The sequence below is a fragment of the Akebia trifoliata genome, chromosome 6 (assembly GCF_017979445.1).
Source record: "Akebia trifoliata isolate Shusen 1 chromosome 6, ASM1797944v1, whole genome shotgun sequence".
NCBI lineage: Eukaryota > Viridiplantae > Streptophyta > Magnoliopsida > Ranunculales > Lardizabalaceae > Akebia > Akebia trifoliata.
The window spans coordinates 9,370,875-9,392,939 of NC_141380.1; the positions used below are offsets into that span (position 1 = coordinate 9,370,875).

The 22,065-nt window shown below is 32.3% G+C and overlaps 1 protein-coding gene across 1 annotated transcript; it reads right to left on the reverse strand.

Annotated features, from left to right (window-relative positions):
• Positions 1-2,805: 2,805 nt before the first annotated feature.
• On the reverse strand, positions 2,806-11,848 carry LOC147400139 (5'-3' exoribonuclease 3-like). Its single transcript, XM_086445748.1, has 23 exons — positions 11,648-11,848; positions 11,348-11,453; positions 8,962-9,038; positions 8,684-8,875; positions 8,479-8,598; positions 8,280-8,342; positions 7,888-8,016; positions 7,630-7,794; positions 7,444-7,521; positions 7,181-7,351; positions 6,934-7,089; positions 6,683-6,778; positions 6,466-6,561; positions 5,701-5,771; positions 5,478-5,606; positions 5,315-5,391; positions 4,747-4,787; positions 4,574-4,648; positions 4,329-4,480; positions 4,107-4,214; positions 3,945-4,020; positions 3,771-3,841; positions 2,806-3,668 (listed from the first exon to the last, which is right to left on the reverse strand). The coding sequence occupies exons 1-23, from the start codon at positions 11,834-11,836 to the stop codon at positions 3,254-3,256; spliced, it is 2,853 nt and encodes a 950-aa protein (XP_086301874.1). The 5' UTR covers positions 11,837-11,848; the 3' UTR covers positions 2,806-3,253.
• Between the last annotated feature and the right edge of the window lie 10,217 nt (positions 11,849-22,065).

Genomic DNA, 22,065 nt, shown 5'->3' on the forward strand with positions numbered 1-22,065 from the left:
CCTAAATCCTATAAATAAGAGATCCATTTAAGGCAAATGGGAGGCCCTCAAGGGTAATCCAAAGTTTTGTCCAACTTGCCTCTCAAAGCGCTTTTGCCTTCCATTCTTCTCAAACCTCTCTAGAAATCCATAAAAAAAAACTCAAGAAAAATAAGAAGAAAACTAATATGGGACCAAGAAATCCCTTCTAATCCCCTTACTATCACCTTCCCCTTATTTACTTTCAAGTATTTTTCCTTATTTAGTTTATTTCCATGCTTTTTAATGTAGTTATTTAAATTTTTATTCCATAGGCTTAGGGAGAGAAAATAATCCCCTTTCCCCCAATAGGCTCTTTGAGAGCATTAAAATAGGTTGTCTTTATTTTTATTTACTTTTGTGCAATTTAAATTCTTAGATTAATTGTGTATTTTTTATTTACGCTACTTGCACTTTAAGATTCTTAGAATAATGGTTTTTTACTTTATTTTTTTATGGCAATAGAACTAAAGAGTAAACCCTCATTGGAGGTAATCTTCTTTTGTTAAGTCCATCCCATGCATACACCCCCATGCACACACACACTTAAATCGCTACAAGCAAGGAGTGTAAGTTCTTATGGGCCTATAATTAATCTTTAGAGCCAACAAAAATATTATCCTCATATGGATAACAACTCATGCATAATGTTTTGACTCCCTTCATGGTCTTGTTCGAATCATGAACATTGTCTCTAGATCAAACCAATACCACACATAAATTAGTTTTGAAGCTTTGGTACCCCAAATGATGAAATCCAAGTGGATTTCCATCGAAGTCCCATGCTCACAAAAAATTAAGCAAGCACTTTTTTAGTGGTAGTTTGCTCATTGTCTCAATTTGCTCATTTTTCAAAATAAAATTATAGGCAATTTTTTTAATTCTCTCTATAACTCCCTCTATCTTCCAAAGGTTCCACTTTCTTTGTCCCTCAACCAAACTCCCTTACTTAGAATCTCTAGGTAGACTTAACCTCTCTATCCATTTGGATATAAGAGTTACTACAAGTCAAGAAAATAGATTTTGAAAATATTTTTATGATGTCCATTCACATCTTAATTGAATGATGGCGACTCCAAACCCAAATAGATGAACTCAAACCCTCAAAGGTTTTGAAGCCTACTTATCAACATTTAATGTATAATAATATAAATATAAATTATAGAAGTTTCTAAGTATTCTCTTTACAAGCAACAAAATATTTTGCCCATGATTTCACAAAGTCTTCACCCTAGCAACATGTGTCCCTTCAATAGTATTTTTGTAATATCTTCACATTCAAGACTTCATTGGGACATAGCAACCTCCACAGTAAATAAGTTTTATCTTTTGGTATAGAAAATATTTTTTTTTTCTTATCATTGTACAATTATAACATTTTTATGACTAATATTTTGAGATTTAATGAAATTCACAAATAATAATAATAATAATAATTACACACTGACACTACATTTTAAGTTAAAAGAAAAAATAATGGATACTTTTTATTTTATTTTTTGATAATGGAGTTCCAAACCGTTAGACTGGCAAGGGAGGCAACTGGTCTCTTAGAGCACCATATCTCACCCAAATCCCCCGAATACATACTATTCTCCACAAACCACACATACCATGCTTTTTTTAGGAGCATTTATGAAAAAGTCATAGTTAAAATGTCTAAATAATTTTGCAACCAATGGCTTACAAATCGGCCGAGTCTGGGCTTTAAGCAGCACAACCTTAAAGTAATATATGACTACCATACGGTCCCCTTGCAATGCTTGTCCCATTGAGATAGCCTCTGAAAGCCCGTTGTGCAGTCCAGCTGTGCGACTGTCGATACAAGTCTCACCATTCAGCTATTCTTAAACAAGTTGGAGCTAGGCCATCTTTTTACACTATTACAGAATAGGATTGACTACAAATTCGAGCCAGAACACATGGTTTCATAAAATTCATATGGTTTCACAAAGAGGATTAATTTAGATTTGCAGGCTAGACCATGGTCTATGTCAGTAGGCCCATGACATGCTCTTTAGAAGCTTGGGCTTAGCCCTCAGAAAACAAATCAGGCTTGGTCAGAGTGGCCCTCCTGAAACTTCCAATAACTATGGTTTGCAATCTGACCTGCGCTGTTAATTTAGTAATTAACAGATAATATACATTTTATATTTGGATAATTTATTACTTTGTTCTAGTGAAGAAACAAGATTGTCTCTTCCAATTAGTGCGTGATTTTTTTCTTTCACTAATTCAATTTTGATTTAAACATGCTTTTTTTTTTTTCAATATGTTGTGACTTTTACAAATTTTACGATTAAATCACTAATTTCTCAATTGAACCGGGAAAACGAAAATAAGGGATTATATTATTTTATAGTTCGAGGTAGATCGACAAAATAAAATTTCAGCCTTCGCAAATGTTCTAGTAAGAGGAGACAACCTCGATAAAGATGCATGGTGACCGTTTTACCTACGGGTGTCAATGAGTACCAATTTAACCAAAACCAATTAATTAATAATGCAAATGAGAGTGACATTGAATTTGCTAATTAATTAATTGATTAAACCTAACTTTAATTCAAATTGTATTATTTTTATTAATATAAAGTATGAATGTACTATAAACGATTGATTACTCTTTTGTTAATGTATGAATGATATCTTGGATTTGTTGATCTATTTTTAATTTAATAAAAGGTGAGACCAACACTAGGTAAAAAAAACAAATATAACTTTTCTTGATTTTTTTTTTTAAATTTTCCTTGGGCCAACAAAAAAACAACCCATGTTTCCCAAAAGTTGTGGCCCAAAAAATTAAATATGAAGACCAGACATGTGCCCAAAACATAACTGTTATAACAACCAACAACTATGTGATTCTACTACCCCTGATATCTCCTACTATCTGTTGAGAGGTTTCTTGATGGCAAGAAACCACTATTCCCCATCTGAGTTCCTCTAGAAGACCCCGAAGCCCGGCCCGAATTCAATGCTCTAGAGGTCCCATTTCCATTCCAGTTTCCTTGATTGTAACCTTCACGCGGGCATCCTCGTCCAGACCATGATGGGTCAGGTGACACGGCTTTGACACCAACTACGACCCAAGCTCCTCTAGCAGACCCCGAAGCCTGACCTGAATTCAATACTCCATGGTTCCCATTCCCATTCCAGTTTCCTTGACCAAAACCTTCATGCGTCCATCGTCGTCCGGCCCATGATGATGGGCTAATTGAGTCAGCTTTGCCACCATTTACTGACCGAGTTCCACGGGCATATCCCGAAGCCCGACCTGAATTCGAGTCTCCATGAGTCCCATTTCCACTCCAATTCCCTTGATTGGGACCTCCCCGAGACCATCCTTGTCCACCCCGTGCAAAATTTGGTTGGTATACGACGATGATTCTGTATACCCTTTCCCTCTACCAGAGACCCATTTTACACTCGCTGAAGTGGAAACCGTTGAGATCAATTTCTGATTGTCCAGAGCCCGGATTCCACTATAGGACTCGTAATAAAGATGAGAATTCGATGTTTCTGAATACCCTTTTCCCCTACCAGCACTAAATCCTGAACTGGCTCCTTTCCATACCTCTCTATCAGACGACGAATCGGGCAAAGTGAACTTTCCTCCTATAGCAGTCCTGCAATTGTGTTGAATCTGCAATCTGTCGATTATATAGTAGCAAAAACCAAAATCATGATTTCTATCAAGAAAAATAATAGAAGACTCAAACGAGAATAGAGCGAAATGTGCTTAAACAACTTACCTGTTAGGTGGTTTATGACCCTCGTATTCATGCCATAGCGGTTGTTTCTCAATGTCCGCTTCAGTAATCGTCTGTAGAAATATTTGAATGCGAAGTGTAGAAGTCTTGTAATTGGTTGTCACGTAATATATAATCAATGAACAAGAAAACAAAAATGCTGGAAACTAACGATACCTTTTCTGGGAATGTTACCTCCATGGGTGGACGAGGAATATGAGGATGGTTATCGGGGCATTCATATCGCACACATCTTGTGCATCAGATGAAGATAAAATTACAAAAAATTAAATTATACCAAAAAAAAAAAAAAATTCTCAACATCTTTTCCATACTTACATGACATCGTCTTTCACAACGTCTTCTTCCCTTCCTTTCAATCCAAAAACAGAGTTGGCCAAACCCAAATCATCATCACACGGGTATATAAAACCATTCATTCCACCACTATGATTAAAATTGAAAACCAAAACAAGGGAAAAAAAAATCAGGTTTGCATCGATAGAAGTGTTATAATACAATCCTAATAAGTTTATTAAGCCACTAACATTTATAATATACCTTAAATGTGGATCAATTAATTCTCTTTTGTTCTTTCGCCTTTTCACGGATTCGTGCTTTTTGTAAAAGGACGAAATACTGGAACCCAAAACATGGGATCTCATCACAAACAATTTGTTCATGGCCTCAGAATTCCTCTTGGCTTCATCTTCCTGAAATATTTTTGAAGGAGTGCAATAATGTTAATATGTTAGATGCACAAGTGCACAATCAGATTAATTTTTAGCTTGAAACAGGATACGTACCTTCAGTTCGTTTTCACATTTCTTTGTCTCCGAGAGAAGAAGATCTTCATTAATAAAGGGAAGCTTGACAATACCCTTTAATAATGTCATTTAAGCTTGTAATTAGTAAGAAATTCTCAACAACAAAAAAGATAATTAGAGAATATAATATAAACAATGAATGTTTGGAATACCTGCCACAGATAACGTTTTCCTTCGATATCTACATCAAAATCTGACAAGCAGACAAGTAATGAGTTAATTTTCTTACATGAATAACAAAATTACTGTCCTACATAGGTCAGTTCCACTAAATAAGAACCAAAACCAAACGGAAATGCAAATAGAACCAAACCAAATCTTTGGTTCGGATTCAGTTCTTTGGTTGCCAACATCTTATAAACTTGCTTAGAAGCAGCATATATTTAACGAAAAAACAAATAAATATGAAATATAAAATTTCATATAAAAAAACAAAAAATAATCTATCCATAAAAAAAGTCATTAATTTATGTCCCAAGTCCTAAAATAATTCATTATAAATTAATATATTTATTTATTTATTTATTATATAAGGTTCTCGATTTGGTTCGATTCCATACAAGCCTTGAATCGAGAACTAAATGTAATTGATTGGTTCTCCGTCTTCTTAAGCCAGAACTGAACCGCTACTTATTCCAAATCGAACCAAACCAGCCCAAGGCTATCAATTTAGTTCGGTTGTTAGTTTGAACTGGACCAAGTTGAACCCTTAGTTCTTACCTGTCGGGTAGAACTCTGCAAGGTTGGATTCCTCCGATATCATTAGATTCCAGTATGGTTTAGGGAGTGCACTCACACTACACAAAAGAAAATATAAAGTCATCTTAAGGGAGAATATGAAATAATAACAAAAAAAGTGCAACACGAGAAACGAAAGACATACCTTCTAGGAGGAAGGACTCCCATCAGTTGATCAAAAGGTTTAAATGGAGCGCCCATTTCAAACGATATGTTAATTGTAGAAAGGCCCTTTAGATCAGAGGCAAAAGGACTGTAATGGTATGGGTAATACCTGCAAAGATATCTCAATTACAAGCTTATCTGTGTAAGCAAAAACATCCCAACTAGATAGCATTTAACTTCGTTACACAAACAGTAGTACTTACCAACTCCAAGAGCAAACTCCGAAGAAGTAGTACTGTAGTACCCAACAGAGACCTTCGATATACTTTTTAACCTACATGCATTGTAAAGAGACCATAAAATTGTCTTCATGAAGGTGATTTAGATTAGTATATCTTTATATGTTAATGAGGCATCTTATTATGAGGTAGGGACATAGGTTTTACAAGTTTCTCTGGGTTTGACGAGCATAATCCAAACATGGATTCCGGAGGGCTGGAGACATGTATATGTGCTTTATATATGTACGTCAAGAATTTCGGGGAAATGTTAAATATAGCCGCTTCTGAAGAATTATTGAATCTAAATTTTGTAAGTAAGATAAAATTCCAATAAAGATTCAATTATTGAACAATTTTTGGGCACTACATTGCCAAATTCCTCGAGTACTTGTTCTTTCTGAGAAAACACGTATATATAGAACTTTTCCAAAACACACTAAAATAGGACTCGAGGTGGGTAATAAAAATAAACTCAAATTCGTAATTTTCGGCGTGATTTTAAGTTGGTTATGCCACCCAATGAGTGGTCTATCATTCTCTCCTTCATTTACTCACGGTTATATAAATGAACAATTTCCACACGTCTTGTATCAAAATGTCAAATACAATGGTGTTGAGGAAACAATCAATTTATAGTTTCATACTTAATTGACAAATTCGAAGTGGAACACAAAATTTCTGTTAATAAAAGTGACAAAAAAAATTTAAGAAGCTAGAAATTAATATCATAATTACATCCGAACATACTATTTCTTTGCATGTAGCCTCAACATCCTTGGGACTTTTTGCAGAAAAGTATTTCTCATAATAGCGTTCCTTCCAGCCATGCATACCCAATTTGACCTACAAAACAGACCAACACAAACACAAATACAAACTTTACAAATAAAATCTATCATTTCTGCATTCTTATGCATGGTGTATCCATACTACAATTCAAAAACTAAAAAAGAAAAGCACAGACCCTGTCTCTCTCCAAGCCACCTTGTTTAAATAAGTCCGATTTCTCCCGAATAAAATCTTTCAATTTTTGTTCCAATTCCTTCGTATTTTCTCGGACCTACAGCATCACATAGGAGATTCAGCAAACAACAACCCAACATGTTCATGTCAAAATTTACAAAATATGAAGAAGACTTATAACTAATAAGAAAATATAAAATAGTGATCCAAATAGTAGTCAAATCTAGATGTTGAAGAAAGAGTTACACGTACAATGTCATCTTCATTGTTACTAGTTATCCCACTAGATGTTTGATAACACCCTGATTTAGCTTTTGAAGTTAAAGTTGAATCCACAGGATTGCAAAACCAATTCCTTCTCTTTGGCTCCAAATAACCTATCGTAGATTGAAAAACTGGGGTTTCTTGCTGGACAAGAGTTCAAGAGAACATTAATTTAGTGAATAAAGAATAATAAGTCCAAATTGTGATACATGTTTTTAAGAAATATGGACCTTACCTCAAAATCCTGATCATCTATGACTTTGGCGTTCTCACGTAAAAGACGTTTAATCATTCGTTGACGTAAATCCATCCTTTTCTTAAATATCCGGTCCTCAAAAGTACCCACCGCAAGGATGAATTTCTCCATCCCCTTTAAATTCACATAAGCAGCTTTCCTGTCTTTTGCCTGCTCACCAATATTAGAATAACAAAAGATTTTCATGAGTGATCATAAATTGCGTTTTAAATCAAATAAGCAAAGAGGAAATAATTTCCTACCTTCTGCATGTCAACAAGGTACCCTCCAAATTTCTTGAACTCATCTCTATAAACACTCATCAATAGATCAATCGCACCCTGTCAAAGAAAATTAATAAGCAAATAAATTCGACACTTGTTCATGCCAAGTTTATGCAAAAACTCACTAAAAAAAAGGTCCACGAAAAAGCTTAGAAAGGATGACACCTCTCTGATTTCTAATGTGGGCATGTGAGGCAAGAAATCATTGCCCGTAAAGAAGCAAATTAAGATGAAATCATCCACGATTCGTTCAAGATCAATCACAAAAGGAGGATCATAAATTTTGAGGTCCAGCTCCAAATATTCCCTCAACGTCCAGATATTGACAAACTGCGAAAATGTTGCCAAAATTACAAATGAAATCAAACTTTGGTGAACCATGAACAAGACTGAACGACAAGAATGTCATAATAGAAACAATACCTGATAAGGTTTTTTAACCAAAGATTGACCTCGAATGATTGTGTTAACCTTGGCACTGAAGTTAAATTCTGAAAGGCTGCTTTCTAGCGCTTGTATGCTGATTGGCCGCTGCTCTTCGGCGCATACATCCTACAATTTACGGGTAAAATGGATAAATGCAACTTAGTGTCATCAAGCTTAGTCTGATCAATAGTACTAATTTTGTTTGTGTAACGTAACCTCTTGTGGTATGCCCCCGTTAAAGTTGTAATTTTCCCATTCTAAATACATATTTCTTTGCTTGATTAGCCCAAAAAAAAAAAAAAAAAAGTCCTGAATTTCAAATTTAATAAAGAATAGATGAATGGGGCATAAAGACAACTACGAAAAACCATAAATTAATTGGGATCAACCTCTCTCAATATTGAGAAATGTACTTCGTGGGTTGCCAAAGCCAGCATTATTAAATCTGCATCCTGAAGTATAACAAAACAAATTGATTAAAAGATGCGGGAACAATATCGATCAAAATCCGAGCGTCTAATATTTTAAGTAATTAATTTGAAATTTGAGCACTAAAAGCTCATGAAGCAGCTGTGAAGTAGCTCATACCAAACCATATAAACAGTGACGAGTATTTGGATCATAGCCATTAAGGTTCCTTTGAAGACGTATGAATTTCATTATCTTGTGTTCCCCTTCACCGGGAACATTTGCGTCCGATAAAATAACCTTAAAAAAAATTCAAAGAAATAACTAAATCAACTAGGATACAAAAATCTAATTTTAATTCATATGGTAGTAGTGTTCATCAAACCTTGATTTTCTTCCAACCAGGATCACAGTTTAATCGTAAACGGATATAGTATTGTAATGCTTTTGACAATCTATCCATGAATTCAGTTCCTGGTGTTATGACGTTAGAATCTGAAACTTCAGATTTCAGTTTTGGTAAAACTTTTTTTCCTTGCATTTCAAACTCTCTTCTCAATCTCTCCTCCTCAGCTTCCTATGAAACAACAACTACATTAACACTAGAACTAGGCCATGCCATATATCAAGATAACAATAACAGAGGTGAGAGCAAAAACCCACCACAATTTCAGCATCTTTGGCTGTTCTAAATCGTCTTGCCCGTTGTTGATTCATTTTAGCCCTTGGAGCTACTCCATCTACACAAAAAAGTACGGAAAATTTGCCATTTAAATTAGATATAATAAATTAGTCAGGATAAAGGTTTGAGGATGACGAGTACATCTTATTCCAAAGATTTGGGGTCGGCTGAATAAATCATGTTCCTCCATTACACACTTTCCATAACTACTTCTTCTATTATTGAAAGAGTGTGCATGTCTGCTTTTTGTATCTTTATCCACGTTCTTTTATGAGGATGACGACGATGAAATAATTAAATAAAAAACTATAGATAAGAACTTGAATCAAGATAGAACAAGTCTTTGCATAAACATTCAAATTCAAGTTCTTATCTAAAGTTTTCAATTTAATTATTGCATCATCTTTATCCTCGCAAAAGAACATGGATGAAGATAGGGAAAGCATAATTAGTTCTATTCTTTTAAAATCAAGATTTTGATTATGAATCTTTCCCTACTAGAGATCATCCACTAGGAGTACCACCTTAAGAATTAGTGGAATCATCCACTACTAATAAACCCGATAGTCATAGACTCGTAACCAAAAAAAAAAGAACTTGGATGTTCGGGCCCACTTAGATAGAATTGAATCTCCCAATCCAAAAAAACCCGAAGGATATACAATAGAATAATGTTGAAGTGACCTGAAGATTGTACCTCACATCGCACATCTTGACGTGAAAGTGTATGGGAACCATAGATGCTTCTCATCAAGATACGAGTGAAAAAATATCTATGATTCCTATCCACTTTCACATCAAAATGTGCGATATGAAGTACAATCTTGAGTTCACTCTAGCGTGACTCTATACAATAACTAAGGCATGTTGCCATTATTGTAACATTTTATTAAGCAGAGCATCTTGCCTTAAAAGACATAATCAAGTATTCAACAATGGACATCTATAATAGCCAACACAAATAAGTAAGACCTCTACGAAGATCTTGTCTACGTTTAGGTTTAACCAAATTATGATTCGACAAGCAACATTGAAAAATATAATAAATCAGAACAATTAGTTTCATAAATAGAAAGTCAAGGTTTGGAGGGATGGATACATAATGCATTTGGTCCTTGATTTCAACCATATTGATTTATGAAAATTTAAGAATAATACAATAAAAATGTCTAAAAGAAAGAGACATAACTGATATACTTAAAATTATTCTTGAAAAAATTAGTTTAATATTAGGTTTATGGACATCTAATCAACTATTATGATATATTTCCATAACTGCACTTATAAATTCCAATTGACTTCTAACAAAGAAAATAATTTATTTTTCCAACAACTTAAAAGTTGGAGGGACAAAAACAACATTTTTTTTTAATAACTTTAAATAATGCATCATAAAATAAAATAAAAACTATTTTGTTTCTTAGTTCAAAACTTGATTGAAATAGAAACTGAACAAGCAGAATTAGAGTCAAAGAATTATTGAAAACGTGTAAAGTTTGTAAATAAAAATTTATTATGTAAATTATGTACATATTGCAAAGAATAATGATTTTCTGACGCCCCTGTCTGACACACGCCCCAGATGTGGCATGTGTTAGAACCATAGATTTTTTTCTCGGGATACACAACCACACATATTTATGAGGATGTACTGTTGTGCATCCCAAGTGAAAAATCAGTGGTTCTAACCCATGCCACATCAAGGGGGCGTGTCGGAAAATCACGACTCTCATTAAAAACGATAGATCACCTTATTGTGATCCACTTCCTTATCCGTCATTAATTATACTCCTTAATTTTATTTTATTTTTTAAAACAGAGTTAATATTGCCACACCAATTTTGTACTAACGCCACACCAACTGTGTCCAATTTACATAGGAATTGGTGTGGCAATAGCAGCTCTCTAAAAAATTGATGTTATTTATTTATTTATTTATTTTCAACATAATAGGTTAGGTTAGGCCTGGTCCAGTAAGAAGAGACCTGGCCCAAAGGTTGCTATAGGGTAAGGCTTTTGAAATTTTTTGTTGCTCGGCCCAATATGATAATTCTCAGATTTTTTTTTTTTTTCAATTGGGACGATCTTATTAGTGGGCCTATTGAAAAAAAAAAATTTTTTTTTTTCAGATAGCTAAAAGATAATCTAGCATTAATTTAATTTCATATCCTATCCATTAAGAAACCCACCACTTTGACTAAAAAATAAATAAAAAGGAAACCCACTGTCACTGCCCACTACACTTACTTACAGTGTCCATATTTGATGGTGCGATGCATCCAAATTATCATAATTAAGCAAAAAAAAACAAACATTTAATAGTAATTTAAGTTCAACTGAACCAGAAGAAGAACAAGTAGATCATACCAATGGCCATATACAGAAGCTTTCTTGGCCGTACGATTCGAAAGAGACGATCTATGTATTCGAAGATGGTCTTGAACACTTCGTCGTAGGTGGTTGGTGGTGAAGCCTGCACATCAAATCAAATATACCCATTTAATATATTTTAATTACTTCTCCTTCTCCATTAGCAAACACAACTACTTGTATTATGTTTCAGTGCATCACATACACAGAGAAGTTACAAGTAAGAAGTTAGAAATCTCTTGAGAAGAAGAAAAGAGAATGAAAATTAAATAAAAGAAGAGAAGGAAATGGACGGACATGATCTTCTGGATGGAAACAAGGGTGGATGATTCCATTCATGTCGAGATACATATTATCAAACTCCATCCCATTTGGGTTTGGTTCGCTGCTATCTATCTCTTCATCCTCTCCTTTTGCTTCTCTTGCGTTCACTATCACGTTTGGGTACTTGTGTACCAACCAACGAAAAAACGATGGAACTCCCATCTCTCTCTCTCTCTCTCTGGTTTGTCACAAAAGAAAGAAGTATCTGAACTTATATTGATTGCTTTTTATCTCTACGGTTTTTTCCTTTATTCTTCTTCTTTTTTTTTCTTTTCTTTAACTTTTTTACTAGGGGTGTCGATGGGTCGGATGCGATTCGATTCCTAAGCTCTAAGGAACCTAGGAGCATAACCATTATATTATTTTGATTTCGATTTTTGTCGATTTCAAGAATAAAATAAATGGGATTGAAATCAAAATCGTAAAAAATCACGGGCAGCCATCGATTCCAATTCTCAAGAATGGAATGAGAAAAAAAAATATTTCAAACCATTAAAAAAAATATTTCTTTTCAAAAAATTAATATATTTTAAATCATTATTGATAAAATTCTTAATTTAACTATAATTTCTTATACTTAAAATATAAATTAATGATTTTTTTCAACAATAAAAATTTATCTTGATTAAAAGTAATGAATTTTTAGAAGAGTAATTTATTTTAAGTTTCAATTAATAATTTATATGAAAATTTGAAGAATTTTATATAACACGTATTTATTTTAAAATAAAAAAATACTTAAAAATTATTTATAATAGAAAGAAATGACAAAATAAATTAGTTCCAAATACCTGTAGATACTCATTAGAAAGAACTTAATGGTTTCGGTTCCTATCAGTCCGATTTCATTTTAGACCCGACTCTAATCGATTCCAATAAAAAAAGATCCGAAATTGAGGTATTCGGTTCTAATTCCGATTTTGATTAAATGGGTACACATTTACACCCCTACTTTTTATCACTCCAAAAACGTTAAAAAAATCTAATTTTAAAGAGTACTATTAAAGGCACCCCAACTTTCATTAATTACACCTCAATTTTTTAAAGTATTAACCACACCCTAATTAAAGATTAAAAGACACCATTCAAACACAACGAAAACTTATTTCACATTATTAGCTCAACATTACAAAACATTATAACACATTCATAAGTTATTTACAATTAGGATTAGGTTCATATGAAATCCTAAACAAAAATACTTTACTTACTAACTTGGTAAGATTTCAAGTCTTATTAACGCATTGGCAATCTAATACCACAACCCTCTAGATTTCATGGAAAAATTCAAATAAAAAAAATAAAAAATAAAAAAAATGACTTTCATTCAAAGTTTTTAAAAGAGACTATTACTCAACTTTCATGAAACTCCCAAATTTAAAATTAAATTTCACCGATGAAAAATAATTTATTTAAAAAAAAATTAAGTTCATAGAATTTTATCCTGTAAAACAATGTGGCATCTGGTCATGTATTTGGATGTCACAAGATGAGGTTAATGACCCTAAGTCAGAGTTGAAATCTTACTAAATTAGTAAGGTTAATTGGACTCATCGTAAATCTAACAAATAGACATACCTAAACAAAAAGTGAGGGAGTTTCTATTGGCACCTCAAATTTTAATTATTGATTTATTATTTTGGGATTTTTTCCAAAACGTGCTCAACTTATGTCCAAATTCTAATTCGGCACACTATTCATTTTAATTTCTCTAACTTGTTTTTTCAATTAATTTGTCAATTTTATGATCAACGAATTCATTGATAAATTATCAGTAAGATGATTGATAAGGTAAAATCATTGGTATTTTATCAACGAATTTATAAATTATAAAAATGACAAATTAACCATAAAATTATGTTTTGGAAATTAAAATGAACAGTGTATGAAGCTGGGATTTAGTCGCATTCAGTGCACCAAAGGGAGATTCACCCTATTATTTTTACTTTAATTAGAGTGTAATAAGTAAAATTTGGAGTGCCAATAACAGTTCTCTTTTAAATCAAGATGAATCAACACGATTGATGAGTGGAGGATAGACCTTTATATATTCTCCTCAAGTTGACACGAAAACTCTGCCACAACTCAAACCAATGAATCGTTGAGTTAATCAATCTCTCGCTCCCTCTCTCTCTCACCAATAGTAGTACTTCGCACGAACATCAAGGGAGTTGTAGAGTTCGAAGTCCTCGAGCCTAAACGACGGAAGGTCTTCAAGTATGATGATGAGCGGCTAGCCGCCGCCGCCGCCGCCATGGGATATCTTCGCCCGATGAACCATTATTTCCAACTTTTTAATTAATACTGATTGTTGATCATGTACTTCAGGGTGTTCAATAGCTATAAAGACGCTTAAATATGAACGGTTGTAAATTATCAATCAAAATGATTTTTATTCAGTAAAGCTATTTGAAAGGTTATCCGAACTGACATGCCAGTGGTCTAACAAAATGATCCACGTGGCAGTAAATATTTGAAGAATTGGGTAACTACCCAACTCTCTGAAGTACAGGATCTCAACTCTTTGTCACATAAGTTTAAGACAAGAATTCAAAAGATCACTGCGCATAAATATTAGTGCGGAGGGGACGCATAAATATGGATGAAAAGCATCTATGCTTATCATGCACCATCTCGTCATACTATACAACCCATATATATTTTAATATTATTCTTAAAATATAAAAAAAAAAATTACTTAAAGAACCCAAGCAGAGGGATTTCTTTATAAATAATTCTTAAATTTTGAATGATTGCTAGAGAGTCCAATAGTAAAATTTTCTTTTATTAATGGTCCATCAACCTTATATGAGGTTATAATTTATTTGAAATATCTAAATTTCCATTTTTTCATCTTCTTCATATATTTAGATTTTCTAATTATGATTCTAATCATTTTCGATAATTTTTTATTGTGAATAATGAATGAAAATAATATATTTCTAATTTTGAACATTTAGATGTACCTTTTTTTTAAATCTATTTCGACTATTTAAAATAACAAATGAAAAACAAAGTTGAGATTCAAAAAAGAAAAAAAAAATTTAGTGTCAAACTCACCACTTTTTATTTATTATCAAGTACAACATTTTTATTTTCAAGCTCACCAATTTTATTTATTATCAAGTTCATCAATTTTTATTGTTAAGTTCGATAATTTTTAAAAAATGTCGAGTTCGACAATAAAAATGTTGAACCCAAAAATAAAAAATTGTGAGCTCAACATCGGTAAAACCCACCCATTTTTATTTTTCGAGTTTTTTCGATTAAAATACATGGAAAGATCAACTAAAAACTTGACATAACGACTTGTGTAGATGATTTCAAACAAAAAAAATCATCCTTGATCGTTTTTCATCAAAAAATGAAGTAAAAAAGATTTGAAAAAATCCTAATTTTTTACATACATCTTCAAAATGCTTGAAAGTGCACAATGTGAAAAAATTTCAAATTTAACGACTTTGGACTGTCAAATTTCAAAAACTTCGACGGACCAAGAGGTCAAATTAGTGTCGAATTTTTCATTGTCAAAATTTTTTTTGACGGGCTGAAACTGTCAAATTAATGAGGGATTATAGAAATTCGACAACTATAAGCTATCAAATCTGGGAACATCAAGAATTTCAACGGTCCTAAACCGTTAAAATTCAGTTTCTAAAATTCTTGGGCCTTGGCCCATCAAGTTTTTATGTCGAATTTTTCAGTTTTGACATAGTGGTGACTTCTTCTTTGTTCTCAAATCTTTTTCATCGGAATGGAGTCTCCAAAACTTGATTAGGATGCTGAAAATCCAAATTTTGAACAAAATGATAAGTTCGAATGATAGGGGCAATTTCGACATTTCAATCGTAAAAGATGTTTGGAGTGGCGTTCAAGGATTGATTATAAATAAACACAACGTTGGGTCCACTCCAGCTACAATTGTAGGGTATTAATATCCCACTCCAATAATAGTGAAATGGGGTCCATACTACCCCACTTTATTGCATTTTCTCTTCACTAATGTTTTAAAAATCGAATTGATGATCCAATCGAAAATTTGCTTAATTAGTCAAATTGAGGTCCGACGGGATTCAATTGGATCAGACATATTCCTTTTAGTCAAATAATTATATATATTGTCCTATATGATAAAAGTTTCTGATTTGGCTGATTTGTCTGTGAGGATGATCTCTATGGTCATATATATATATATATATATATATATAGGGGAACCTTGGACTAACAATCTTAGGGTTACAATGTTGGCTCACAAAATTTGCCTTATATGACTTAAAGGTTTCAGATTGAGTTGAATTTTTGTGCAGATGATTCCTACGGTGAGGAGGTCATCCTCACTAAAAATCAGCCCAATATGAAATTTCTAAATCCATCAAAAGTGGTTTACAAATTTTCGATAAAAAATCGACGATCCATAATTCTAAAATAATTTTGATGGATTTAGAAATTTCAGATTTGGCTGATGTTTGGTGAGGATATCATAGAGATCATCCTCACAAAAAATCAGCTAAATCTAAAATTTCTAACCCACATAAGACAAATTAATAAATTTATGATATCCTCACCAAACATCAGCCAAATTAATATATGATAAATTTAATGTTAATTTAAATATTGCCTATAAAATCCTTAAAAAATCATCAACAAATCAAAAGATTTAAATAAAATCCTTTTTTTTCAAATCTTTTTAAATTTCAACAAGTTAATATATACCATTATTCACTACTTTACTTTAGTTAGAAGTCTTAAAAAAACGCATATTGTACCATATAAAACCTAATAAAATACATGATTTAGGTTGATGATATAAGAAATCAATTTTGTAAGTTTTAATTTACGATTTTGGTAAAACACTTAAAAAAACTACTAATTTACAGTTTCCTAAATATTTAATACTTTAATTAGAAGGTTTTTTTATTTAAAAAAGGAATGATTGCAATCTACACGTTATACTTATGCCATAGAAGAAAAAAAACACAAGTTTTAGAGAAACACTTTTCTTGCTAACGTAGTTGAGTTCAAATGGATAACCAAATTAGCAATCTAACAGAACAGCCCTCTCAATTTTATGGGAAAACTCATTTTCAAATAAAAAAATATTTTAAAATATAATATTTTTTAGTATGATCTAAGGTTTTGAAAATAGAGAGCTATTAAACTCCCATCAAATTTTCAAATTTTAAATTAAAATTCAAAGATGAAAAATATTTTTATTTTTCGAAGTTCTTCAAAATTTTCCCTTTATATCCTTGTGGCATCAGATTTTTTTATTTTTTATTTTATGCCATAAGATTAACTCACAACCCTTAGTTAGATATGAAATTTAACTAAGTCGTAGAGTTAGATTAACTCTGGCTATTAATGAATTGCGTTACAATTTGCGAACCGATAATTCTACAAATCCTTGATATTACCAATTGAATCAATATTTGTTAAAAAACATTTCCTAATTACATTTCCATTCTCAATGAATTGGAACGATAATTCTAAAAAATTTGGTCAAATCGTCAATCCAGTCTGGTTTTCAAAACATTGCTCTTCACCCTCTTCAATTTTATTATTTTTTATCTTTTACCCATTTTTCAATAATACCCTTCCAACTTTACTCCCCCCCCCCCCCCCAATCCTATTTTACCCTTTCAACCCAATGAGGATGACTTTATCTACTCCGTTTTCTCAAGATTTATACCACGAAAACAACATATATGAGCATAGTTGTCTCACCTCGTTTATCTTCTCTCTTCTTTTCCTTCCCAAAATTATCCCTTACTTTATTATCGTTTCTCTTTTGTCATTTTTCAAAATACCCCTGCAATTTTCTATATTATTTTTTTTTTTTCAATAATATCCTTTTAAATTTATTATTTTTTCGCCCCTTGACCCTAAGAGGATGATTCAATTTCGACTATTAAAGACAACAATTCCTAAGGCCTAGGTAGTAGAGCTTATGCCAACTTGATTGCTTAGATCAAATAAAAATGGATTTCTATGGCTATTTTTTTTTTTTTTCATTCGTTCATTCTTCACATTGCAATTTGTTTTCTCCTGTTGTGAGGTTGTGACAAAGCTTTATATTTTATTTTATGTTTTGTCTTTTATTTGTTCTTTTGGGGGGCGAGATCTTGATCTTTAATACTACTTATTGGAATCTGACTATTTCTTTGAATTAGACGATTGAGAATTTAATAAGCCACTGCTACGTACTACGTACTACTTCCCATTTGTAATGCCCTTGATCACTAACATTATCTTTCTTGTCATCCCGCGAAATTATTGCATGATTTTATAATTGATAAGCAATAAACTCAAATTCAATCCCCAATACCATCCTCAAAATTAAATCCAACCATTTGAATAAGAGAGAATTATAGTTCCTTTCCTAATAGACGTTGCCAAATGTTTATGTTTTAATATAAAATACTTTTGATTAGTTAAGTACTTCTATGATTATTGTTATCAAATGTTTTTCTATTATTTTTTTTTTTTAATAACGAGGTGTCCGGACATATGTTTGATTATAGGGACTGGATGAGTTAGGACTAGAGCCAAGGCATATGGATCCCTCCTTTGAACACTTGCAACGCCCACACATCACATGTACCAAGTAAGTAAGGGAGTGTCTTCACGGGTGGCCTTGAAAAATATTGCTCATATTAGGTATCAAACACACAACCTATAGACTATCACTTTTTATTGGATCCGAAATTGCCATTAAGCCACCCCCTCGGAGTTAAAATGGTTTTCTATTGTTAAAAAACCTATATTATGAATTACTTCCGTCAAAGTGTATTCATAAAAATTACTTAAAGTAATATCAAATCAATCTACCAGTGTTAATATAATCAAATAATCAAAAGCATGGATTATCCAATTTATTGAGATTAGGGTCATAAAATGATGAACTATCTAATTTATCGAGATTATGACATAAAATGGGTTCGATTTGTCCTGAAATCAGAGTGATCCAAAAATTTAATTTAGAAGGTTGGGGCCCGTGGGGTAGATCCAAATAAATAAAAGGTCGATTTCCCTTTATTCGAAAAGGATCCTGATCGAATATGAATCCATCTCTATATCCGCCTATATCTAAATGATATATTTCTTTGAAAATTATAGTTTTAGGTTTGTCGAAATGTCATTTTCCCAATACTTTAATACAACATGACATCTTATAAAATGAAAGGATTATAATGGTAAAGTAAATTACCATAACAATTAGAAAAGAAGTAAAACAAAAAAAAAAATGTTAAAAGATCTATAATTATTCGACCCTACCCGAATATAGAAATTTGAGTTGGGTAGAATCTGATTATAATGAAAACAAAACGATTTGGATATGGTTTTATATAGTAAGATCCAAATCGAATTCAAATCCAGATCTAAATATGGATATACTCATATCTGATTCGTGTTCGATCCATTATAAGTTCTAATTGAGATGCTTAGTTAATAGTTCACTACATCAAGTATCATTCTTCGTTGATTTCTTAAAATTTAAGTCTGACCGTACATTTATCTTAACAATTGTCATTTTCCATATGAGAATTCTTGTTATTCTGAACTTGATCGTATTTGGCTTTTTGATTTCTAGTATGATAAGATACTTTCATCTATTTTTCAATTGTTTATGTGTATCAAATAGTCATTTTATTTGGCTACCTCACGGTGCATTGAATTTTTCATAACCAGGGCAGAGCCAGGATTTTGCCCATGTGGGGACAACCAAGAGTATAAAATTTTTTGTCGGGACAACAAAAAGTGAGAATTAATATTTGAGGGGCAGTTAAAAGTGGGATTTTTTTATTTTTTAGTGGGGCAATAGTGGTAGAGGTTTTTTATCCGTAGCTAAAATCTGTCCCAATAACTCACTAGTCCATAGACTTTGAAAATTCTAGCCCCCAATGTAAATCCTCCCATGTTCTTAACAATCATGAGGACGCACTCAAGTCATACTTCCCATAATCCATCTACACCTTTGTATCAATTATGATTATCTCGATGAGACACATGTATGATTAGGGATAAAATTTTATTTTTGCGTAGACATTGATAAATAAAAATAAAAAAAACTAACTAATCATCATCATCAAAGTCATATCCCAAGTGTTGTCTAAATTTACGCACGCAAGTATACGTATCGAAACAAGTAATAAAGTGATAAGAAAGTATCGTTCCCACAGAGACTAAATACCAATCTATTATTAATTACCAATTTATCTCAATCTAATTTTATCCAAACAAAAGTAAAAATAGGATTTAAGACTAAACGAGAAAACTAATGGAGGAAATAAACTTGCAGATTTAAAATCAATGAGTGATAAAATCTAGGTTTATAATTTCCCCCAAACAATCCACTTGATTTATTCTCCTTCCCTCTATGATAAATTAATCCACTATAGTTGTCATCCAAGAACACTAAATTCTCTACAAGCCTCTTCCGATGGTCATGTAAAAATACCCTTCTAGACTAATTTCCTATATGTCTATGAGAATCAAATCAAGAAGAATTCATTAAGAATAAGTTCTAATAAGGAATGCACATGCAACCTGAGTATATTCCTATCTCAAATTAGCATATGTTAATCTATCTAGGTCATGAACACAAAATAACTCTGCCGATATCATTAAGGTTCACCAAATCAATTCAATCAATGATCAGTTAATTAAATCGCATTAAACATTGGATAGAATAAACAATCACATGTGGGATCATAGAAGAAAGAAAGAAAACTAATCAAATATCATGAACGGGTTCCATTATAACCCTAGAATAGAAATTAGTTCTTCATTGAAAAGAAAACAAAATCACAAAAGTATTTAGCCATTCTTAGATTACAAAATTAAGAGAAGAGTTAAAGTTAAAGAAGATAAAACTCAAGAGCCGATCTCCAATTCCCGTCCTCCTTCTCAATCTTCTGCCTCCAAGAAAAACCCCAAAACTTCTGTCCCCAAATAAGGGTTAAACTTTCCTATTTATAGGTATGGAGTCATTAGGGTTTAAGAGTCCCAAAATCCGTCTCTAATTCGGTCACCACAAATTAACGTGTAAAGCTGGAACGTAAGCAGGCCATGGCCTCCCAATATATCATGCCGCGGCTTGTATTTCTATATTTCTGTTATGCCATTCTTGAATTCCCGCCGCGGCATCGTTTTCTATCAAGCTGCGCCTTGAAAACTTTTTAGCTTGTATGCTTAGCTTCCTTCTTTCGAGAGAACCAATTTGGAGTCAGAATTTCTCCTAAACGTATGCACTTATCCCAATGTTCCATATTGTTTCTAATCTGTAAAATAAGCATAAAAATCAAATAAAAACATATAAACACATAAAAAGTATAAAACTAACTAAACTTAAATAAAAACAACTAAAAGACTCTAAAATTAACAAAATATTATATTTAAAAGTGGTTAATTCGTAGGTATAAAACCTACTCATCAAATACCCCCAAACTTAACATTTTGCTAGTCCTCGAGCAAAACAAAAACAAAGAAAAACCTAATTACGGGAAAGAAATCTAAAATAAAGAAAACACAAGTGATGATACTAGCTTGATTCTCCACACTTGCCTCAAAGATTATTCAAATTTCACAATTCAAAAGAAAACTTTAGAAATTGAAACAGTCTAGATTTTCAACCCAAATGTCATTCAACCTCACCTTGAACCATCCACATATGTGCAAACAACCCATTTTCACTTAATCAGTTTTCAACTCAAATCAGTTTATGCAATCAAGAGTAAACACAGATGATCTCTAGATATTGAAATTGATGAACTCCATAGGCTTACTTTTCATGCTATTCTCCACTAATGTAGGTTGTCACTCAATCAAGAATCAATAGGACTTTAATTCGGCTTGTAATGTGTGGCTGGATTAAAGGTAGGATAAAAGAAAATTTTGTGGCTAAATCACCCCTTAAACACATCAATCTCTTAGGATTCTCACAGAGCACAAACTTACATTTCAACATCAAGTCATTCCGCATTCTCAATCTTGTTTAACTTCATTCTCTCGACAACCTTTTATTTACCATTTTTTTTTTTTTTTACTTCTTTTTTTTTATAGCCCACTGCACCCCCAAACTTATCTGATTCAATGCATTCTTTTACAAGAAGGGATGTAGTAATAAGAATTTTTTTTTTTTTTTTTTTTTCAACATAAGTATTTCCGAACCCTCAACTAAATATTCTTGAAACTTTGCCTTCCACATTCCATGAACTTCACCTTCAACCCTTATTTGCATAGCTCAAAATTATCCAGTAGTAATCAATATGCCTAAGAGGTGATGGGTCAAATCTTGGAAAAATTAGACAAAAAGGCTTGGTTAGAGTTGTGGGTGCCAAAGAAAATTGGAAACAAGGCTCAATGGGGAAGACTAGTGATAAAATCAACAT